Source organism: Lygodium microphyllum, chromosome 14, assembly GCF_053477565.2.
Source record: "Lygodium microphyllum isolate KBCC chromosome 14, Lygodium_microphyllum_v1.1.10, whole genome shotgun sequence".
NCBI classification, from domain to species: Eukaryota; Viridiplantae; Streptophyta; class Polypodiopsida; order Schizaeales; family Lygodiaceae; genus Lygodium; species Lygodium microphyllum.
The window spans coordinates 18982145-19002316 of record NC_141148.1 but is presented as its reverse complement, the minus strand read 5'-3'; the positions used below and the strand labels follow the sequence as shown (position 1 = coordinate 19002316).

At 42.7% G+C, this 20172-nt stretch overlaps 1 protein-coding gene across 2 annotated transcripts in view; it reads left to right on the top strand.

Annotated features, from left to right (window-relative positions):
* The window catches only part of LOC148025381 (uncharacterized), a 47004-nt gene extending 27055 nt beyond the window's left edge, over window positions 1-19949 (top strand). The window contains exons 5-11 of one of the 2 annotated variants that reach the window (XM_087692485.1): window positions 17340-17390; window positions 17560-18087; window positions 18203-18393; window positions 18513-18928; window positions 19139-19261; window positions 19470-19733; window positions 19855-19949. In XM_087692485.1, coding sequence (XP_087548611.1) covers window positions 17340-17390; window positions 17560-18087; window positions 18203-18380 — 757 coding nt within the window. In that variant the 3' untranslated portion in view covers window positions 18381-18393; window positions 18513-18928; window positions 19139-19261; window positions 19470-19733; window positions 19855-19949. Of the gene's footprint in view, window positions 1-17339; window positions 17391-17559; window positions 18088-18202; window positions 18394-18512; window positions 18929-19138; window positions 19262-19469 lie in introns of both variants that reach the window. The other variant, XM_087692483.1, reaches the window with a different exon arrangement.
* Window positions 19950-20172: the final 223 nt, after the last annotated feature.

Genomic DNA, 20172 nt, shown 5'->3' with positions numbered 1-20172 from the left:
TGATCACTACTGATACACTAAGAAGGTAGTAGATGACAGCCTTATTCTCTTGGTTTTATATGTGGATGACATGTTGATTGCAGGCAAAGATGTTTATGCCTTGGACTCCTTGAAGCAAAGCTTACACAGTAGCTTTGATATGAAGGATCTTGGTGAGACCAATCATATTCTTGGGATGCGTATACTCAAGGAGAGATCGAAGGGTCGTCTCTGTCTATCACAGTAGGAGTATATTACTAAGATTTTGTAGTGTTTTAATATGGAAGGGGAAAAAGCCATTGGTGTACCATTACCTCTATATGTGAAACTTTGTGCAGATGATAGCTCTACATTTGATAATGGAAAGGTTGAGATGGCCAAGATTCCTTATGCTTCAGCTGTTGGTAGCTTGATGTATGCTATGGTTGCTACACGTCCTGACATTGCATTTGTGGTGGGAGTGGTTAGTAGGTAAATGGCATGTCTTGGTAAAAAGCATTGGGAAGCAGTGAAGGGCATCATGAGATACCTTAAGGGCACAAAGGATTTGTGTATTTGCTTTGTTAAGGTGAAGTGATCTGTTGTTGGCTTCACGGATGTAGACTATGCTAGTCATCTTGATTGTAGAAAGTCTACTTCAAGATATGTATTTACGTTCACAAGGGGAGCAGTCTCTTTGATATCTAGGTTGCAAAAGTGTGTTGCATTGTCTACTACTGAGGCAAAGTATGTGGCTGCCATCGAGGCATGCAAAGAGACTTTATGGTTTTCACATGTGGTGAGAGAGCTTTGTATTATAGAGGTTTCAATTCTCCATTGTGACAATCAGAGTGCTATCATGCTAGCAAGGAATCTTGCCTTTTATGCAAAGACAAAGCATATATAGGTAGAGTATCATTTTATCAAGGATGTACTTGGTAGCAAGAGCATTGAGCTTGTCAAGGTACTTACAGATGATAATCTTGTAGACCTTACGAAAGGTCTTTTAGCAGAGCGGTTTGCTCATTGCCGCTAGATGATGGGGGTTGGATAGTATATGTGTATTTCAGCTTTGTATATATATAGACTTAGCTGATTGATGGTGGAGGTGGAGGGGTAAAGAATGACTAAAGAGAGGTGGGGTGGTAAAGAATGACTAAAGAGGGAGAGGTAGTAGGCGTGAAGAATGAATGAAGTGATTGCCTATTTATAGGCATGAGTTGTCTAGGGTGGTGCTCCACTGTGTAGTTAGTTGCCCACTGAAAAAGTGGCCAAAATGTGGATATAAGCCCTTTTTGGGACTATCAGTGGAAAACCCTAAATGACATGTGTGAACTGAAGAAGTGGTTTCTCAATACTCTCTCTTAGATAAAAAAAAAGAGAGAGAAAAAGAAGCGAGGAAAGATATGATAAAGATGTAGAGGATCTTGGAGATCCAAGATTGCTGCTTGAAAGGTAACCTGTAATAAGAAACAATAGACGTGATGAATTGTAGAACTTGACTTTACCTTGGAAGAGAAGCCATTAGCTCTGTAACTCCATGTTGGAAGGAATTTGAAGGTCTTGTCACCAAGTCATGACTGAATCTCCAAGGCCCCAACCTAGGCAGTCTTTGAAGATCATGGGTATCATGAGGAGAAATGATTGCTCGAAGACGGCCATCCTAAGAGAGTAAATGGTGGGTGACGAACTTCATGATGAGTAGGTGCCCTTGCTCCCTTAAGGGTGGAGGGGAGCGCCCCCTTTGAAGCCAAAGAAGAAGTAGGAGTCTTCTCAGAGGGGCAAAAAACGTACATTCCCCTTTGAATTCCTCTTTGCGAGAGAGAAAATCTAAAAACTCATGGATCATGGATTCCGAATTATCTGATGATGAAGGAAGTGTTGTCGGTCTTGTCAAAGAAGGTATTTGGGGTATCAAAGATATCAAAGAACTCCTAGAGGTGGCCTCTCGAATTTGAGTAGTCAAGGATGGGAAAAAGGGAGGCGACTCCGGTGGGGTAGGGAGCAAAGGTCCATGGCGGCAAGCAATAGTGGGGGTTTTGGTGATTCCGAAAGAGGAGAAGGGTGGGTGGGTGGGAGAGAAAGAGAAGGGTATCTCTATCTACTAATGATACAATGGAAATAAAGGAGGGAATCAGTAGATGGTGCTAAACTTGCAACCTGTCTTTGCCTTCTTTCGATGAACAGGGTCTTTAGCTCTCTGAGCTCTTGTGCTCTGATACCATGTCAAAAATAAGTGACAGTGCAAAGAGACAGTAGGGTTTGTGGGGAGTAAAATAGTATGTGTACGGCAAACACTAGAGAGAAGAGAAACTTAGAAATAGAAGAACACAGTGATGATGCACTCAATCATGCTATGACAAGAAAAAGTGATATAGTGGAGCCGAAGCTCAAAAGATAACTCTACTGTCTTGTGTGAATTAGATGGTAGCACCTATGGGAAATTTGCACAGTGAAGGGAGCGAAATGTAGTCCTTTGGGTAGTGGGATATCGAAGCAATCACTGGAAGGTGAAGGACTGTTAAGGGAGGGAAATTGTAGCCCTTCTATGTTATCGAAGATGTGGAAGATGGTTACTAGTTGTCGAGGGAGTGAATTGTAGTACTCTAATGTTGGGGAGTGACTTGGCAGCAAAACACAAATCCAAGAATGTTGGAGTTGTTAAACGCAAGGAGAGCAGCCCATATGCTAACACTAGGTGGATAATGACGATGCTAGATGATGGGAGGTGAGTTGGGTTGCAAAAACGCAGGTCCTAGCATCCTCTGTGATAGACAAGTGACGCCAGGTAATGGAGGAGAAGCCATGCTACAAAAACATAGGTTCCAGCAGCCCGTGTAAGTCATGATAGACAACTAAGACTAGGTGATGGAGGAGAAGCCAAGTTACAGAAATGCAAGTCCTAGCAATCCCTATGATAAACGAGTAATGAAATCATAGACACTCGGTGATGTAGACTGTTGCCAAAGGCTAGGATGCTGACGCCAAGTTGAAGATGATGACGCCATGCAAGGAGAAGATCTCCACATTGAAAGATGTAGGTGAAGGTGGAGCTCGATGGAAAAGGGCAGATGTGTCAGAAGTGGAGCAGCGGTGGAAGCATAAACATGTGCTGAAATAAACTACTGAAACACAAGACAAAAAGAGAAAAGAAAAGAACATGATACAGATGAGAACTCAGATGTATGCACGGGAAATGGAATCCATATATCTGAACATGAGACAGTCGCATACAACAGTGAGTCACTGGCTGCGTGGGCACTGGCACTGGCTCCTCTCTCCACAGAGTCTACAGATGGTGAAGATGAAGTGACTGACTGAGGAGGAGCCACTGAGTATAAATAGGCTGAAAAAGTGGGGAGCAATAATGCTGGTCGGACAGCATTTAATGTTGGCCGACTGGTGCATAAAATGCTCCACTGGCATAAAATGCCACACCAGAAAAATACCTAAAATACCTAATAAAAATGCCCAGCCCAGATCAAGCTCAGACTCACACATGAGCTGACAAATACTCTGCTAACACCCTCTCTCAGATCATGAGTGATCTGATACAATACAATAGTACAATGAAAAGGGATAAAAAACTATACAACATAGAACCACCAAGTAGAACCATGGATACCCAAGCAGTGGGTGATCAAGCCACCACCAAGGTGCCTCGGAGAGAACCTGATGTCGATCGTACCAAACACCTGAAAATAGAGAAGATCATAGCATGTCTCTGTGTCCATCATCAATGTCTCTCAGTAGCATACAAGACCATCCTGTTAAAAATGCCTCTGAACATAGGTGACCATGGATTCCCCGCCTTTGGCCAGACCACCAAAGTGTCCCCTCATGTGAGCTCCAGACGAAAGCCTCCCGCTCTCTGTCAGATGACCAGCTCATCATGAACCTGGATGTCAATCCCAGCTCCAGGATTTGATTCCACCAGACTGAAGTCGATGCGTCAGGGACGTCCCTCTCTGGAACCTGTGCACCTGTGTAAAAGTATAGATGAGGCGTGGCTGCCCCATCTAAATACCCGCTCACACTCCCTCTCTGGCACAAGAGAGTCGTGAGGGATGACCTCATCACCACCACTAGAAAGCAGCCGAGGAAGGGGCCACCAAGCCCTTCCCATGATCCGAAGAAGAGGATCCCTTCCGCGCCTTGGACTTTACCTTGGTCGGAGGATCGGAGTCGGAGTCTGATGAAGGAGAGGACTCATCGGTAGAGTCAGCATCCCGCTTCGTCGTCTGCTCCTTCTTCCTGGAAGCCGCTAACTTCTTGCAGTCTTTCCGCAAATGTCCCTTCTTGCCACAGTGGTAACACTGGGCCTTCGACTTCTTCTTCCCGTCACCCCTCTCTGAAGCTACATAAGCCTCACCTCCATAGTGTGCCGGAAGCCGCCCCTGTAATCTCAAGGATGTCTCATGCTCAAGAAGCATCGAGGTCATATGTAACTTATCATCAGTGGAAGTGCACGGAGGAGCCATATGGAGAGGATAAGAAGAGAAGTAGAGAAGAGATGGAATTAAGAGAGGAAACACAGCCAAAACACAAGCACAGACTACAAAAAATGAGAGTTCACATGCAAGATAACCCAAAATCTGATCAATAGAAGACAAAATCTGCTGCAGAAAGTCAAAAAATCAGTCAAAAACTGCCAAAAACAGCAAAAACGGCCTGAATTAACAGTCACCCAGCCACGAGAGACGCTGAATCAGCAAAACGCAGGCTGTAAACTAGAGAAAAACAGGTAGAAAACTGTCGCCAGCAGCTGCAGATGAAAAACGCAGGCAGCAGAGGGTGCGTAGGCAGCAGAGGGTGCGGAGGCAGCAGGCGATGGCAAAACTGCAAAAAACGCAGGCTGAAAACAGCCCCAAAACAGGTCGCCTGGCTGCGACAGCAGTCGTCTGATCAGCAGGGGTACAAAACAGTCCTGAAATCAGCAAGAAAACACAGCAGAAACACAAATCCTGAAAACTGATACCATGTCAGAAGTGGAGCAGCGGTGGAAGCATAAACATGTGCTGAAATAAACTACTGAAACACAAGACAAAAAGAGAAAAGAAAAGAACACGATACAGATGAGAACTCAGATGTATGCACGGGAAATGGAATCCATATATCTGAACATGAGACAGTCGCATACAACAGTGAGTCACTGGCTGCGTGGGCACTGGCACTGGCTCCTCTCTCCACAGAGTCTACAGATGGTGAAGATGAAGTGACTGTCTGAGGAGGAGCCACTGAGTATAAATAGGCTGAAAAAGTGGGGAGCAATAATGCTGGTCGGACAGCATTTAATGCTGGCCGACTGGTGCATAAAATGCTCCACTGGCATAAAATGCCACACCAGAAAAATACCTAAAATACCTAATAAAAATGCCCAGCCCAGATCAAGCTCAGACTCACACATGAGCTGACAAATACTCTGCTAACAAGATGACGGTGACGCCAGGTAGAAGATGCTCCAAACGCAAGGCTTGATGTTGGAACAACACGCTTGACACAGAAGGAGGATGAAAGAAGGCACGAGCCACAAATCACAATGTCCTCCTAAAGGGGTGTGAGGGTAGTGGAAGGGGCTGGTGAGAGAAGGGAAGGGTGTCTGAGGACAGAGGAAGAGGGATGAAGAATGATTGAAGAGTGGTGGGGTAGTGAAGAATGACTAAAGAGAGATGTGGTATGAGTGAAGAATGAATGGAGTGCGTGTCTACTTATAGGCATAAGTTGTGAAGAATGATTGAAGAGTGGTGGGGTAGTGAAGAATGACTAAAGAGAGATGTGGTACGAGTGAAGAATGAATGGAGTGCGTGTCTACTTATAGGCATAAGTTGTGTAGGGTGGCGCACCACTATGCGATTGCCTACTAAAAAAAAAGGCCAAAATGTGGACACTTGTCCTTTTTGGGACCATCAGTGGGAAACCCTAAATGAAGTTGTGAATTGAAGAACTAATTTCTCAATAGTAAAGACTCTAGAATTGTTACTAAAGGCTTTAAAAGTGATACTTTGTATCCATTACATGTATCTAGTGTGCATGATCATATTTTCGCCATACTGGAGCAACCAAGTGTGTCTTTGTGGCATAGCTAGTTGGGGCACATGAGTCAAACTGGAATGAGAGCACTTTTTCATTTGGGTTATTTGGCGCTTTTGAGGGATACTGATTTTGACCATTGTGATCATTGTATTTATGGAAAGCATGCTCAAACATCACATAAAAGTCTCTTTCACTAAAATCGTTACCCTTAGAGTTGGTATATTCAGATATATGTGAGATGCCAGGGTCGTCTCTAAGGGGAAAGAAATATTTTATCACATTTGTTGATGATGCTACACACAAAATATGGGTTTATCCGATTTGTTGTAAAGATGAGCCTTTGGATAAGTTTAAAAAATTATTAGCACTTGTTGAAAATATAACCAGCAAGACATTAAAGTGTCTTTGCTTTGACAATGGTAGGGAATATTGTCCAAAGTCTTTTAGGCCTTTTGTGACAGCAAAGGGATAAAAAGGGAGCTCACTGCTCTCTATAATTTGTCCCAAAATGGTGTTGTAGAGCATATAAATAGGACTATATAGGAGAAGCTCCGTACCATGCTGTCTCATGTTGCATTACCTCTTAGATTTTGGGTAGAGGTTGTTATGATAGCCGTACACTTGAGAATGTTTGGCTGCAAGGCATTTGTGTACATATGCAAAGAACAACGCAGCAAATTGGAGCCAAAGTCTTGTTAATGCATTTTCCTAGGATATGGTAACGAGGGAGAAATGGGGTATAAGTTGTGGGATCTCGAAAAAGGGGAAATTGTATGCAGCAATGATGTAATCCCTCATATGAGAATGGGAGATCGATGGTCGCTAGGATGTGCACCCAATCTCACTCATCCTCAGGACAAGGGATGTATTTGGTTAAAGGTCTGTGAGACCTCCTTATTGGTGCATCACCCTTGAGCATGGTAGAGATGGCATCTAGGTTGATAGGGGTCGTCTTCCAAGTGTCCATCTCTACCTTTACCGCATCTATTAGGTTCCCTAGGAACATTAGACCGTTTCCCCAGTCTTCAATGACTCGAGTGTTCCTCATTCAGGGTCATCCTAGCAGAATGTCCTAGTCCTCTCCCTTCATGACAATGAAGTTCACAGAGAATTGGACACTTGTGATCTTTAATGGCCAATTCTTTAAGACTCCAAAGTTACTTTTGTTCCATTAGTTAGAGTGATGTTGAACCTAGCGGTTTCGACAGGCAAGTTTCCCCAAAGCCTGGAGCACATTATGGCCCAACACACTCACTCCCGCCCTGATATCTACCATTCCCTTTCGTGTTACGTCTCCTAGGGCTAGGATAGGAAAGATTGTGTGTGTCTCAGTGCCTTCCCAAAAGGCATTGACTTGTAAAATCTTCCCGGAAGTTTGCATGCATAAACAATCCGAAAAGAGAGAAGAAGTGAAAAGGATTGTGTTCCTGGTGTGAATTATGTTGCTGATTTATGTCATGTTGATAGATTGTGGTGTGAAGGAAAGTGATAGGGTTTGCACTAAGGACACATAGAGTGTACGACCATGACAGAAACACAAAGAGACTGACACAGATGCAAAATTCAAACCCTAAACGCAAAACTCAAAACTCAAGCCCTAAATGCAAAACTCAAAACTCAAACACAAACAGAAGAAGGAAGAGAGAGAACCCAACTTTGAAGTGAATGGATGTTGTAAATGAATGTAAGGGCAGAGCAATGTTGGAGTGTGACGTCCACCGAAGACAGATCCCAAGTTTGTGACCATCGGTTGGAGTGTAGGAGTGCTGAATAGTGAATGGCAGCAGGCTGGTCACCAAAACGCAGCAGTTTGGAGGCTGGAAATTGGTAAACGCAGCAGTGTACCACAGTTCGGAGACTGGAAATTGTGCACAGTCTGCTGTAAACAACAGGCTGAAACAGTGTCTGAGGGTGTTAGGGCCTGTAGTGCTGAAAACGCAGGTTGACTGACCCTGGAGATGATGGATAGCAAATTGAATAGCAGTCTAGGACAGTCTGGAGCAGTTGCCAGCAGCTGAGAGCTGTCGCCTACAGCAATGAATAGGTTGAAGATAATGTGGCTGGTGGAGGCGGACTGCAGGTTGGAAACTGGGCGCCAACAGCAGCAGAGGGTGTGTGGGCTGGTGTAACTTGCAAACAAGGATGATGGTTGAATGGGGGCAGCTTGTCTATTTATAGATGTGGAAGGGCGCTCCAAAAATTAGGGTTTCCACTAAACTCTCTCGAACCGCTCCCCGTTTCAGGGTTTCCACTGAACTCTCTCAAACCGCTCCGCGTTTCAGGGTTTTACTCTAAAAGAGCATTTTTAGTGTGTTTTGGGGCTGTTTAAGAGGCTAATCAGCAAGTAATGCATATTTTAGCTCAACATGTGGTTAACCGTCATGCGTCAAAGAAGCAAAATGGACAAACAAGACAACTAGAAATGGCATAAGACTATGCTGTCAGAGATGGAATCTAAAAAAAAAAAGATACTGGGAATTTGATGCATTTTGCCTAAGGGGTAGAAAATCCTACCATACAAATGGGTTTACAATATGGTCACCTTTGGTTCCTCACTAGAGTACAAAGCACGGCTAGTTGCCAAAGGGTACAAGTAGGAACATGGGATTGACTTTGGTGGGATCTTTTCATCTGTAGTTAAAATGAATACTTTACGAATCATATTGGATTTGGTTGCATGTGACGATAGGGAACTCATACAGATGGATGTAAAGATTGCTTTCTTACATGGTGATTTGCATGAGGACATGTATATGCAATAGCTAGAAGGTTTTGTGGCTAGGGGTAAGAAAAGATGGTATATAAACTCAACAAAAGCTTGTATGGGTTGAAGTAAGCACCACATGAATGGTATCATAAGTTTGATACATTTATACAATCTCAAGGATTTAAGAGAAGTCAAGTGGATCATTGCATGTATACCAAGAAGGCGGCAAATGGTAGCCTTATTATATTGATTCTATGTGTGGATGACATGCTAGTTGGTGGTAGGGATATTCATGTGTTGAACACCTTGAAACAAAACCTACATAGTAGCTTTGATATGAAAGATCTTGGTGAAGTAAATCATTTTCTTGGCATGCATATACTTAGGGTCATATCGAAAGGTCTTCTTTATTTGTCATAGCAAGAGTATAGTGCAAAGGATAGTCCTACATCACATGATGAAAAGGATGAAATGGTGAAGATCTTGTATGCTCTTGTTGTGGGTAGCTTGATGTATGCCATGGTTGCTATACGTCCTAACATAGCATTTGCAGTGGAAGTGGTTAGCAGGTACGTGGCACATCCTAGTAGAAAGCATTAAAAAGCAGGGAAAAGTATCATGGGATATCACAAGGGCTCCACTTTGGAAAGTAGAAGGCATTTGTCGTTGGCTTTATGGATATAGACCATGTTGGTCATACTGATTGTAGGAAGTCTAGTCAAGGGTATATACTCGCCTTCACGGGGAGAGCAATTTCTTGGATCTCTAGGATACAAAAGTGTGTTGCATTGTCTACTATGGAGACAGAGTATGTGGCTGCCATCAAGGCGTGCAAATAGACTTTATGGCTTTTATGCCTGGTGGGAAAGCTTGGCATTATTGAGACTTATGTTTTTCATTGTAATAGTCAAAGTGCTATCATACTAGCACAAAATCCGATCTTTCATGCAAAGAGGAAGCATATACATGTGAAATATTACTTTATCAAGGATATACTTGACAACAAAAGCATTGAGCTTATCAAGGTATCTACATATGATAATCTTGCAAATCTTCTCATGAAGGGTTTTCTAGCAGAGCGGTTTGCTCATTGTTGATGGATTATAGGGGTTGGATAGTTATGTATTTCAGTTTTGTATATACTTAGACTTAGCTGATTTTTTTTCTGAATCTTCAGGCATGTTGCCGTTAGGTGGGAGGTTGTTGGGAATAAAGGGCCACTGTGTCTTTTATATATGCTTGGGTGCGAACACACCCTTAGCACTCGTACTTTAGTCCTTTACATATAACTATCAAAAAACCTAAAGAGTGGTATAACTCTTTTGTATCCAAATATTGTGCATCTCGCCCTCTATTGTTGTTGCTCACACACACACACACACACACACACACACTCTCTCTCTCTCTCTCTCTCTCTCTCTCTCTCTCTCTCTCTCCGTATTGTTGCCATTGCTAAACATTGAATCTTCACTGTGCGTAGACCACCACAAGGAATCCCAACAGAGTATGCTTTTCCTTTGGCATAATATAGTGCAATCAAGGACGATTGCAGGGATTTCAAGGAGGAGGTCTGTTATGGGGATGTGAAATCTTGAGATGCTCTAATCTTGCTGATAACCTTTGATTAAGGTATTAAGCAAATGTGCAAGGTTGTCCAGCTTGTTTTGCACATGGTAGTTATTTCATGGTAACCGGCCAAGGATCCCAAGGATGTAGTGGGTGTCAAAGGCAAAAGTTGTAATAAGTTATGCTTGATAGGTACTAGGTGGTATCAAGTATGAAATTTGGGCTTGGACCAATTTATTGGTCATTAATGTCAGTTTAAGGATTAGTAACTGCGCAAGGATACTTGGAAGACAAATTAGACTAGCCAATTTAATTATTGGTTGGTGGAATTAAAATTTTTGAGTACTAGAATAATTATTAAAATAACTTTCAGAACTAGTATTCTGAAAATTAATTTAATAATCTGGATAATGTTGAAAAATGAGATTAGAAGGCTTTCAACATTGCAAAACTTGCTCGTGAAAGTGAGAGAAACGTTTTTAGGGGTTGGTGGAAGTCTATTCCAGCCATTGGAGAGAGAAGAAGGTTGACGAGTAAGGAGAGATTATTGATGCGATTTGCAGCCACCAAGGATCAGTCCTATAGTATGTGAGAACAGTTTGGAGCCCTCTAGGAGCAGGTGACAACCACCCAATGTCCTTTTGGTACAGATGATAGCATATAGGATGTGATAGTAGTGTTTCTGGTGGTCATAAGCTGTAGTTGATAGCTTCCATGGCTGTTTGAGTTGGATAATAGTTTTTCAGTGTTTCTTGCAATTGAACTTTAAAAATTTTCTCTCTTATCCCCCAACTATCTCTCAAGTTGTCTTAGCATTTTCCACTAGTTTGAGCCATTAAAGAAAGAGATTTTAGTCAATCTCTGATGTAAACCCTAATTGACAGTATAAATTAGGGTTTTGACAGTCGTCTCAGGATGTGTGCTTAGAAAAGAGGGCTTAGGACTTGAATTCCAGTAGTTAAAATTGAGGAATTTAGGGAGATTTAGGAGGCCATTCAGCCAATATGAGAGGGCTTAGGACTTGAATTCCAGTAGTTGAAATTGAGGAATTTAGGGAGATTTAAGAGGCCATTCAGCCAATATGAGATTTGGGGCTGAATTTGTTTTTCAAGGAGCAGGGTGAACTTAGTTAAGGTATTAATCAAATGCGCAAGGTTGTTTATCACATGTTGCATATGAAAGTTATTTCATGGTAAAGGCCAGGGACCTAGAGGATGTAGTGGGTGTCAAAGGAAAAAGTTGTAATAAGTTATGCTTGACAAGTACTAGGTGGTATGTGATGTCAGATCTAGGCCTAGACCAATTTATTGGCCACTAATATTAGTGATGACATTAGAGACTAGATATGGATTAATTAACTAATGCCAGTCTAAGGGTCAATAATTGATTAGGGATACTTGGAAGACAAATTGGCCTAGCCAATTTAATTATTGGTTGGTGGAATTAGTTTTTTGGAGTACTAGAATAATCATTAAATTAATTTTAAAAAGCTAGATAATGTTGAAAATGGGATTAGAAAGTTGGCACTTGGCAAAACTTGCTTATGGAAGTGGAAAAAATGGTTTTAAGGGCTAGTGGAAGTCTATTTCAGCCATTGGAGAGAGAAGAAGACTGTTAGAGAGCAAGGAGAAGCTGTTGATGTGATTTACAGCCACCAAGGATCAGTTCTATAGCAACCCAAGGTCCTTCTGGTGCAGATGACAGCACATAGGATGGGGCAGTAGTGTGTCTAGTGGTCCTAAGCTGTAGATGACAGCTTCAATGGCTGTTTGAGCAGGGAAACATCAGGTTTTCAATGTTTCATGTGATGAAACTCTGAAATTTCTCTTTCTACAATGTTCTCTTTCATTCCCTAGCCGTCTGTGAAGTTATCTCAGCATTTTTTAGCAGTTTGAGCTATTCGAGGAAGAGATCTTCATCAATCTTTGTTAAACCCTAATCTACAACATAAATTAGGGTTTTGACAATTGCCTTAGGGTGGGTGCTTAGAATTGAGGGCCTAGGGCTTGAATTTTGGTAGATGAACTTGAGGAATTTCAAGGAGATTTAAAAGGCTAGCTAGTTAGTGTCAGATCCAGGGCTGAATTTTTCTTTTAAGTAGGGTGAAGGTCGGTCCTCAAGCAAACCAAGGGGCAAATTGGTTTGGCGGCTTGCTGGCTAGTCTCGACAACAAGAGGCACTTGGATTAGCGAAGGAGGTCGGAGGATCTTAGTTGTACTCCATCCATTTGCAATAAAAGTTGAAGAAATACTGCAAGAGGCGTCAATTTTGAGGCGAATAGGCTATCCAATGTCCAAGATTGTATGGCAAAGTGTGCATCTCAGTTTTATAAATTTGTTAATTGTTGTAATTAAGAGCTTAATTGGGTTATTTACCACTCTATCTGAGAAGGAAGGTTGGTTTCACACAACTTACCAAAATGACCAATCCGACCATAAAGAAGAGCTTCATGTGTGTCGGATTGAATCATTAGTAGAGCTTACAAGCAGTGTTGATGTACACATGTACTATTAATTGGAAGATTATTGGATGCTTATCATTTTCCGACTCCATGTAAAGGGAGAAAACCTTGAAGTTACAAGCAGCAAACCATATGTCTTGACTCTTAAAAAGAGCTTTCTCAAGAGGAGCTTTTTGCTCCAAGAAGAGAAATCCAAGGAAACCTTTTGTTTCATGAAGAGTTTCTTATAGAACTCTCTCTTTCCCTTAACTACCAATAGGTAATAGGGTTCACAAGTAGAGTTGGTGCTTGGACAAAGAAAGAACGTAGGAGAGAGAAGGAACAATGTGATTGTAATGGTTGAAGGTACAGGGTTGTATCCCAACATGTAGTTCTATGCATTAGTGTGGGCGCCAAACGATAATAGGGGGATGAGAGAATAAGAAGGGCTTGCTGATCATGAAGGATCAATGATGGATAATGAGTGTGGGAGGCCATGCCACTTATATATAGGCAAACAAAGGCCAAAAGTAACAAAAAAAAAAGAGAGGTCAAAATTGCTAAAAAAGAAATGCACTAATGTGTCCTCCATCTGAAGTGTCTAAAGCACATAAAATGATAGACAAATACAATGTTAGAGTTGCTAATGTCCTTGTCTAGCTCAGACTGAAGCTTGCAAGCAGGAGATGACCATGCAAGGCATAGGATTGCTAACATCCCCTCTTAGATCCTAGATGTGGCAAAAGGCCAACGGAGATGCAGATTCGAGTGTGGCAGGAAGAGTGCCAATGTTGATGAAGTTTGTCGATGAAGAATGCCAGCCAAGGAGCAAGACCCCTCTTCATATAGAAATTTGATCAAACAGAAAGCCACTAAAGGGCAAAGGAAATGGAGAGACCTCAAATGGATCACTTCAGAAAACTTCTATTGGGAACGGGTGAGCCAAGCCTTTGATCTAACTATGAGACGATAGCAAGTTTTTATCAAAGGTGCCATAGGTTGCATAGAAACAATAGGGACCAATGGCCAAGCAACTCAAGACAATGGCTCGATGATGAAGAAAAGAGGTTGTGTATGAAGGAAAGGCCCAAAGTGGTGTAAACCTTAAAGAAACTTCTTAAGATCCTAGAAAGCCCCCTTTGAAACACAGAGGCCAGGAAATCCACAGCCGCATTACCGAGATCGTCCCCTTCTAAAAGGGATGGGAGGTACGAGAAAACTTGGCAGGCTCGCACAATGGAAGGGGAATGGAGCACAGATAGCCCCTCTCTTACCAAGATGTCACAAAAGTGGCTCCTGTAGAAGAATCCTCAACAAAAACAATTGGCTTGGTGAAGAAGACATGGGTTGTGAGGCTAGGAAGGCCATAAACGGAGAGGAGAGAGAAGCCCAAGTCTGGAACATGTAGGGCTTCAGTAATAGAGCTCGATGGATGGTTAGACAATAGAGGCAAGGTGTCAACACCACTATTAGGCACCCAAGAGATGTCACCAATAGTGACGATACTTCATGATGGATGGAGATCCTACAACAAATCACCTCAGGGAGTTATAGGACTTTTTATAGGACTTGATAAATGTGTAGAAACATAGACTCGGTGGGAATAGTGGGTGACAAAGAAGAGGTAGACGAAGGCTTTGATGTAGATCCACTCTTTGCTCTCGGACGATGAGGGTATTTCCTCAAGCGCTTCTCCTCGGGCTGTGAGGTCTTTCCACAATGAGGACATATGGGATATCCTCTACGCTTCCCCACAATATCTGTATCAGAGTCGGAAGATGACTTCAACTTCTTCCTCTTCCTTAGCTTTTACTTGGTATGTCTTGTACCTAGAGATAAGGTCACATAAGCACAGCCATGTGCATAGGCTCTGTAAGAATGTGGCTCACTATGGTGCGCATCTTGCTCAAGCACCAATGGGATTGGCTCTTCCCAAGTGAGAGTCTCCTAGCTATGAGAAGTGAGAAGATTGGTGTAGAACAAATCATGTCGGTGATGGAAGATGTGAGAGAAGTGTCATAGCTAGGTCCTATGAAGAAATGTCGGAACCAAGGGATGCAAGCTTATCTCGAAGCTCCTCCATCTTGTGGATGTGATCCCTCATTCTAGGATCTTTGTGATGATAGAAAATTGTCGTAGCCTCAACTCAAGAGATAATCGATGCCCAAATGTTTGGATTTGGAAGGGAGATGCCAATCCCCCCCAAACCTCTATAGTGGTGCAAATATGTCTAACATGCACAAGCACATAATTTGTACAACTCAAAAGGAGAAAAGAGCAGGCTTTGATGTTTAATTGATCCCATAAAGTTGTCGAATCTGTGGTCACACCATTATGAGGATCCATGGTAGGTCGAGGTATAGGGACAATAACAAAATCCCAAAGATCATAGTCATTAGAGACACTCCCATATGTTATGACCATAGAGGGTAGTTCGTCCTATTGTGGTTGTCGATAGGGGAAGAGAGGGTAGGATTGACACCTGCTCAGGAGATGCCATCAATGCCAATTGGGGATTGATTGCCCTAGAAGATTATAGTGGGAAAGAGAGATAGGATGTTGGTCGGTCTGAATCGTCTTGAACCACATGATCCCCCATAGCATACACGTAGGGCATATCTATCCTTCAAGAAATACATGCAAAAAAACAAAGAAGATGTTGCCATTGGATGGAAAACAACCAATAAGAGGTGTTCTTGGGATAATCAGGGTTTGTCGGGCCAATGTATAGAAAAAGTTGGATGACAGCATGGTAGATGGGGAGTATCTGATGTCGAAAGGAACACACAATGCTAGATGAAGAGGGCTGGTGCAGTAAATACGAATGAAAAACTGGGCTTCACCTTGTAAATGCAAACAACCAGGGGCTGGTGGAGGACCAGGAGTACCCATGCTGTAAGGACCTGCTGTAAATGCAGAGAATCAAGACGTAGCCACCTACAAATGGCCGCCCAGATGGTCATGATGCTTTCCAGGTCTGAAAACAGGCCACCCATGTTAGTAGTCGGATGGTCCCAGCAGTGAAACACAGCAGAAAAGAGTCTGTCCACCCAAAACACAGGCCGCCCAGCCTGCTAAGGTGCTGTCTAGCAGAGATACTGCTGGCCAGCTGAGAGGCGGCGGCCCTGTTGTAAAATGCAGATGCAGGGGGGTTGCCTGCAGGGAATGTAGGTCTGAACCTGCAGCAAGTGTGCTGGGGGACCCTGGAGACAATTGGAGGTCTGTATGGTGTTGCTTAGCCAATAGAATGGCCACCCAGCCTATCTGGCATCACCAGGGTCAAAAACGCAAATCTGCCATGGTAAACGCAGCAGTAAAGGGCTGGAAACAGGCCACCTTGCTTTGTTCAACTCCAAACGCAAGGTTTGCAGCACATGGGGATGACACTTGTCACGTTTTGTCAGGGACAGCACACTCCTCTTCAAGATCTTGAGCTCCCACGTTTGGCTGTGATACCATGTGAGAGTGTGCAACAGAAAGAGGAGAGTGAACACGGAGAAGGGGAGACAGGGAGAATGCAAGAGAGAGAAGGAACAATGGGACTACAGTGGCTGAAGGTACAAGGCTGCAACAGTCACCCCCCACGTGTAGCTCTACACGCCAGTGTGGGTGTTAGATAGTAGTAGGGGGATGAGAGAATGAGGAGGGCTGGCCAATCATGAAGGACCAATGATGGATCATGAGAGTGGGAAGGCAGGCTGCCTATATATAGGCAAAATGTGGCCAAAGGTGGCAAAACCCTAAAAATGGCCAAAAGTGCCCAAAAAGAAATGCACTAATGTGCCAGCCATCTAAATTCTAAAGAGTGTAAAACACATAAAATGATAGACAAATACAATGTTAGAGCTCCTAATGTTCTCATCTGACTCAGATTGAGGCTCACAGGCAAGAGATAACCACACAAGACACACATGATTGCTAATAGGGAGAACATTGTATGCTACGTTTTTCCAATTCCATGCAAAGAAAGAGTGCTTTGAACTACAAGCAGCACGCCATTAGTCTTTAAAAGAGCTTTCTCAAGAGAATGGTCTGTTCCAAGAAGGGAAAGCTCATAGGAACCTTCTGCTTGAAGAAGAGGAATCTCTCTCTCTCTCACAGACACAGAAGTGCCAACACTTTCAGTGATTTGGCAAATGTGAGAGAGAACCCAAGAAAACAAGTATTGACTATTTTTTCATGACAAAGCAAATGAGAACAGCAAAGTTGGCCAGATATCTTGTGGAGGAAGTTGTTTAATGTTCTCCACCATGGAAGATTGCAGGATGTCCTTGTTGGCATGAAAGAGGAATTTAAGAGAGATGGATCCTTGAGTCCTACAAACTCTACTAAATGGGGAAAGAAAATAACAGGGGATATGAAGCCTTCTTCACAAAGCAGACTAGCTTGGCAGCACCAAAGTTGTATTTGCTTCCTGTTTTTTAGCTTTCTGAAAGTAGAAAACTTGCTCCAAATTTTGCAAATAAAAGTTTTCTACAAGGTGGCTTTTTGAGTTTAGAGACTTTAGAGAGGATAAGAAGAATGTTTTGTTTTAGTTTATGGATTTGTGATACTCTTGAACCCAAATGATAAATTGTACTGTTTCAAGTATTTTAGATGCAAAAAAGTGATTTTTACTCTATATATGTACCACAGAGAGCATGGAAGAATAACAACCTCAGCCAGTCGAAGCCCCAGGCGATCTCGGTAAGTGCTTAGTTCACACTTGTTTTCTGCATTTCCTCTCTTGCAAGACTCAGTCCGTTTCATATCTTTTCTGAGGGCTTTTGTGTAACTTGATAAAAAGTGAAGCTTAAGCTTACTGTTTTGAGCCAATGTTTATATTCCTTTTTTCATTGGATGCTGGTCTCTGCAGTTATCGGGACAGTTATTACTATCGGGATTATCGAGATTACCGTAGCCTTAGCCGCAGCGACAGCCCCAGCGGGAGCCAGAGCCGGAGCCGAAGCCGAAGCCGAAGCCATAGCCGGAGCCAAAGCCGAAGCCATAGCCGTTATAGATATGACAGAAGTGACCGATATCGTGACTATTATAGAAATTATCGCGACTTTGATAGAGACTATCGTGATTATGACAGAGGTGACCGCCATGGTGATTACAATAAAGGCAGTCGCTATCATGATTACAGATATGGTGACCATCATCGTGGCTACAGCAGCCATCGTGCATACGACAGTCGTGATGATTATCGTGACTATCGTAGAGATAGATACAATAGCCGTAGTCGTAGTCGTAGCCCTCGCGCTAGCAGTTACAGTCTCACTTCAAGTCCAAGCCCAAGCCCAAGCCGTAGCTACAGTTCTGGTTACAGAGGCCGCAGCAGAAGCAATGAGCATCGAACATCCAAATCCAATGGGAGAAAAGTATCTCCATATCTCAGAAGGTTAAGTTTTCAGTGTGTGGTCTTGCTAGGCCTGTTGCAGTTTTTGGGAGCTTCTTCATCTGATGAACAATTTCTGGTTTGGTTGTACAATACTCATTCTTCATCTGATGAACAGGGTTCGGGGCTCCTCAAGTGTTTCTCCAGTGCGTAGTCCATCTCCAAGGACTGCTTGCAGTATATCTCCAGTGCGTAGTCCATCTCCAAGAAGTGCTCGCAGTATCTCCCCAGAAGAAAAGCAGTCACGTCGTCATCGGTCTTTCTCGGATGATTACCGCAGCTCATCAGATTCTTAAGTGAATTACCATGGTTAGTGAACTAATTGAACTTTCTCAGCTGCAACACGTCTTTTCTGCTTGATGTGGTAGCACAAATCTTCCTTGCCTGAGGCCTGGTTGTTAACTTCTTTTCTGGATGTACTTCTGCAGGAAGCGTTATTTTGCATGTTTCAGCTGGGTTCGAGTCTGTAGTTAAGCTGCTGGTTACCAGATTGACAAAAAGCAGACTTTGGGTGGTTACATTACATGTTTGTTATTGCACATGTGGAGTTAGAGTTAGCTTTATTGATACTGACGATTTCTATCATTTGAAGCTGAATATCACCATATCAGTTTGACTTGGTTTATGATAATCGGGAACATTGTTTAAAATGTACTTACTAAACTACGATGTATGTTAATACTATTCTGACTCTTGATGATACCATGCACGGTAATGTGAATAGCCTTGAGTGGGGTCGTGGATGTTCTGCTGGTAGCTGTGGTGGCCATGATATTCAGCCACGAAGGAGATGAGGCTGATTATGGGGAAAAAGGTGGAGCTGTTCATGCTGTTTTTTGTGAAGGTGTGTTATTTCTTGGTAGTAGGGATCCAACTGCAGCTGTTGTTATGATTAGTCATTTCTTTCTGTGTTGTGTGTTTCCATACGATTCTGTCTACAATTAGATGCCCCTGCTTGGCTTGCTGCTCATGATGTGGAATTTATTGCATGGGATGTCCTGTATTCTTGGAGGTCTTCTTTTAATTGTTTGCTCACAAAATTTGGGGTCTTCAGTCGTTGAACAGCATTGCAGTGGTGGGAAACGTGATCCCTGAAAACAAGAGTTCTCTGCTTAGTTTCTCTGCAACACACTTTTGCCAGCTTCATATGTGATGATTTAAAGACTTATTCAGATCGGTATATTCTACACAAGCCATGTTTTTGTTTTTGTGTCTCAGAAATTTTTGGAATTAGCATCATGTCACATTTTTGGTAGCAAAGAAGTGTCCTCAAACAAAGCCATAGCTATGAATGGCTGTAGTCACTGGCTGATTCTTCAGCTTTGTTTATGAGAAAATGTGGAACAGAGCTCTCACTCACTCTTTGTACTCTTGCCTGGGAACAGAAGTGCAGCTTCAAAGCCACCATCACACTAAAGTGAACCTTTCAAACTTGGGAGTGGTTAGATTAATAAGTCCAGCTACGCGAACTCCTCCTCCATCTTGGTTGGATTTAACCTTAGATGCCCAATAAAGTTATTTCTCATGAAGAAGAAAAGAAGGGGTGGTAAATTTCTTATATTGCAGATAACTGTGCCTCTAGAGGATTTGTATTAGGTGGATCTGCATAAATAACCATTCCCAACTGTATGCCTTTGGTTGGAGAGGAGGTAATTGTAGTCAATTTCTCTAAATAAGAGATTGCTTGCCATAAAGGAATTGTCGAGCTAAAGAGGTGTATGGAATTGTTCCCAACCCTATACACTGAGGAATGTGTGTGTGTGTGTGTAGGTGGCATTGGTTTTAGCACAGGTATTGGTGAGTGAAGGCAACTGTGCTAGTCAAGGTGCTGAATAATCAGTCCAATCTTTCAGTTGTCACTATACTGACCCCATCTTCTGGTTTGTACTCATTGTCTGGAGTGCACACTGTTGGATGTAAGCAGTAGGATAAGGAACATCTTATGAGCTTGCTGTATATGTTATTACTGGTGTTGTGATGAGTTATTTACTGCAACTCTGTTCTTAAATGAGTTGAATATTATACAAGAGACGTGCTTTGAGCAGAAACTCTTTTGTGTGTAATGTCCACAGTAGAAGGGAGGTGCTA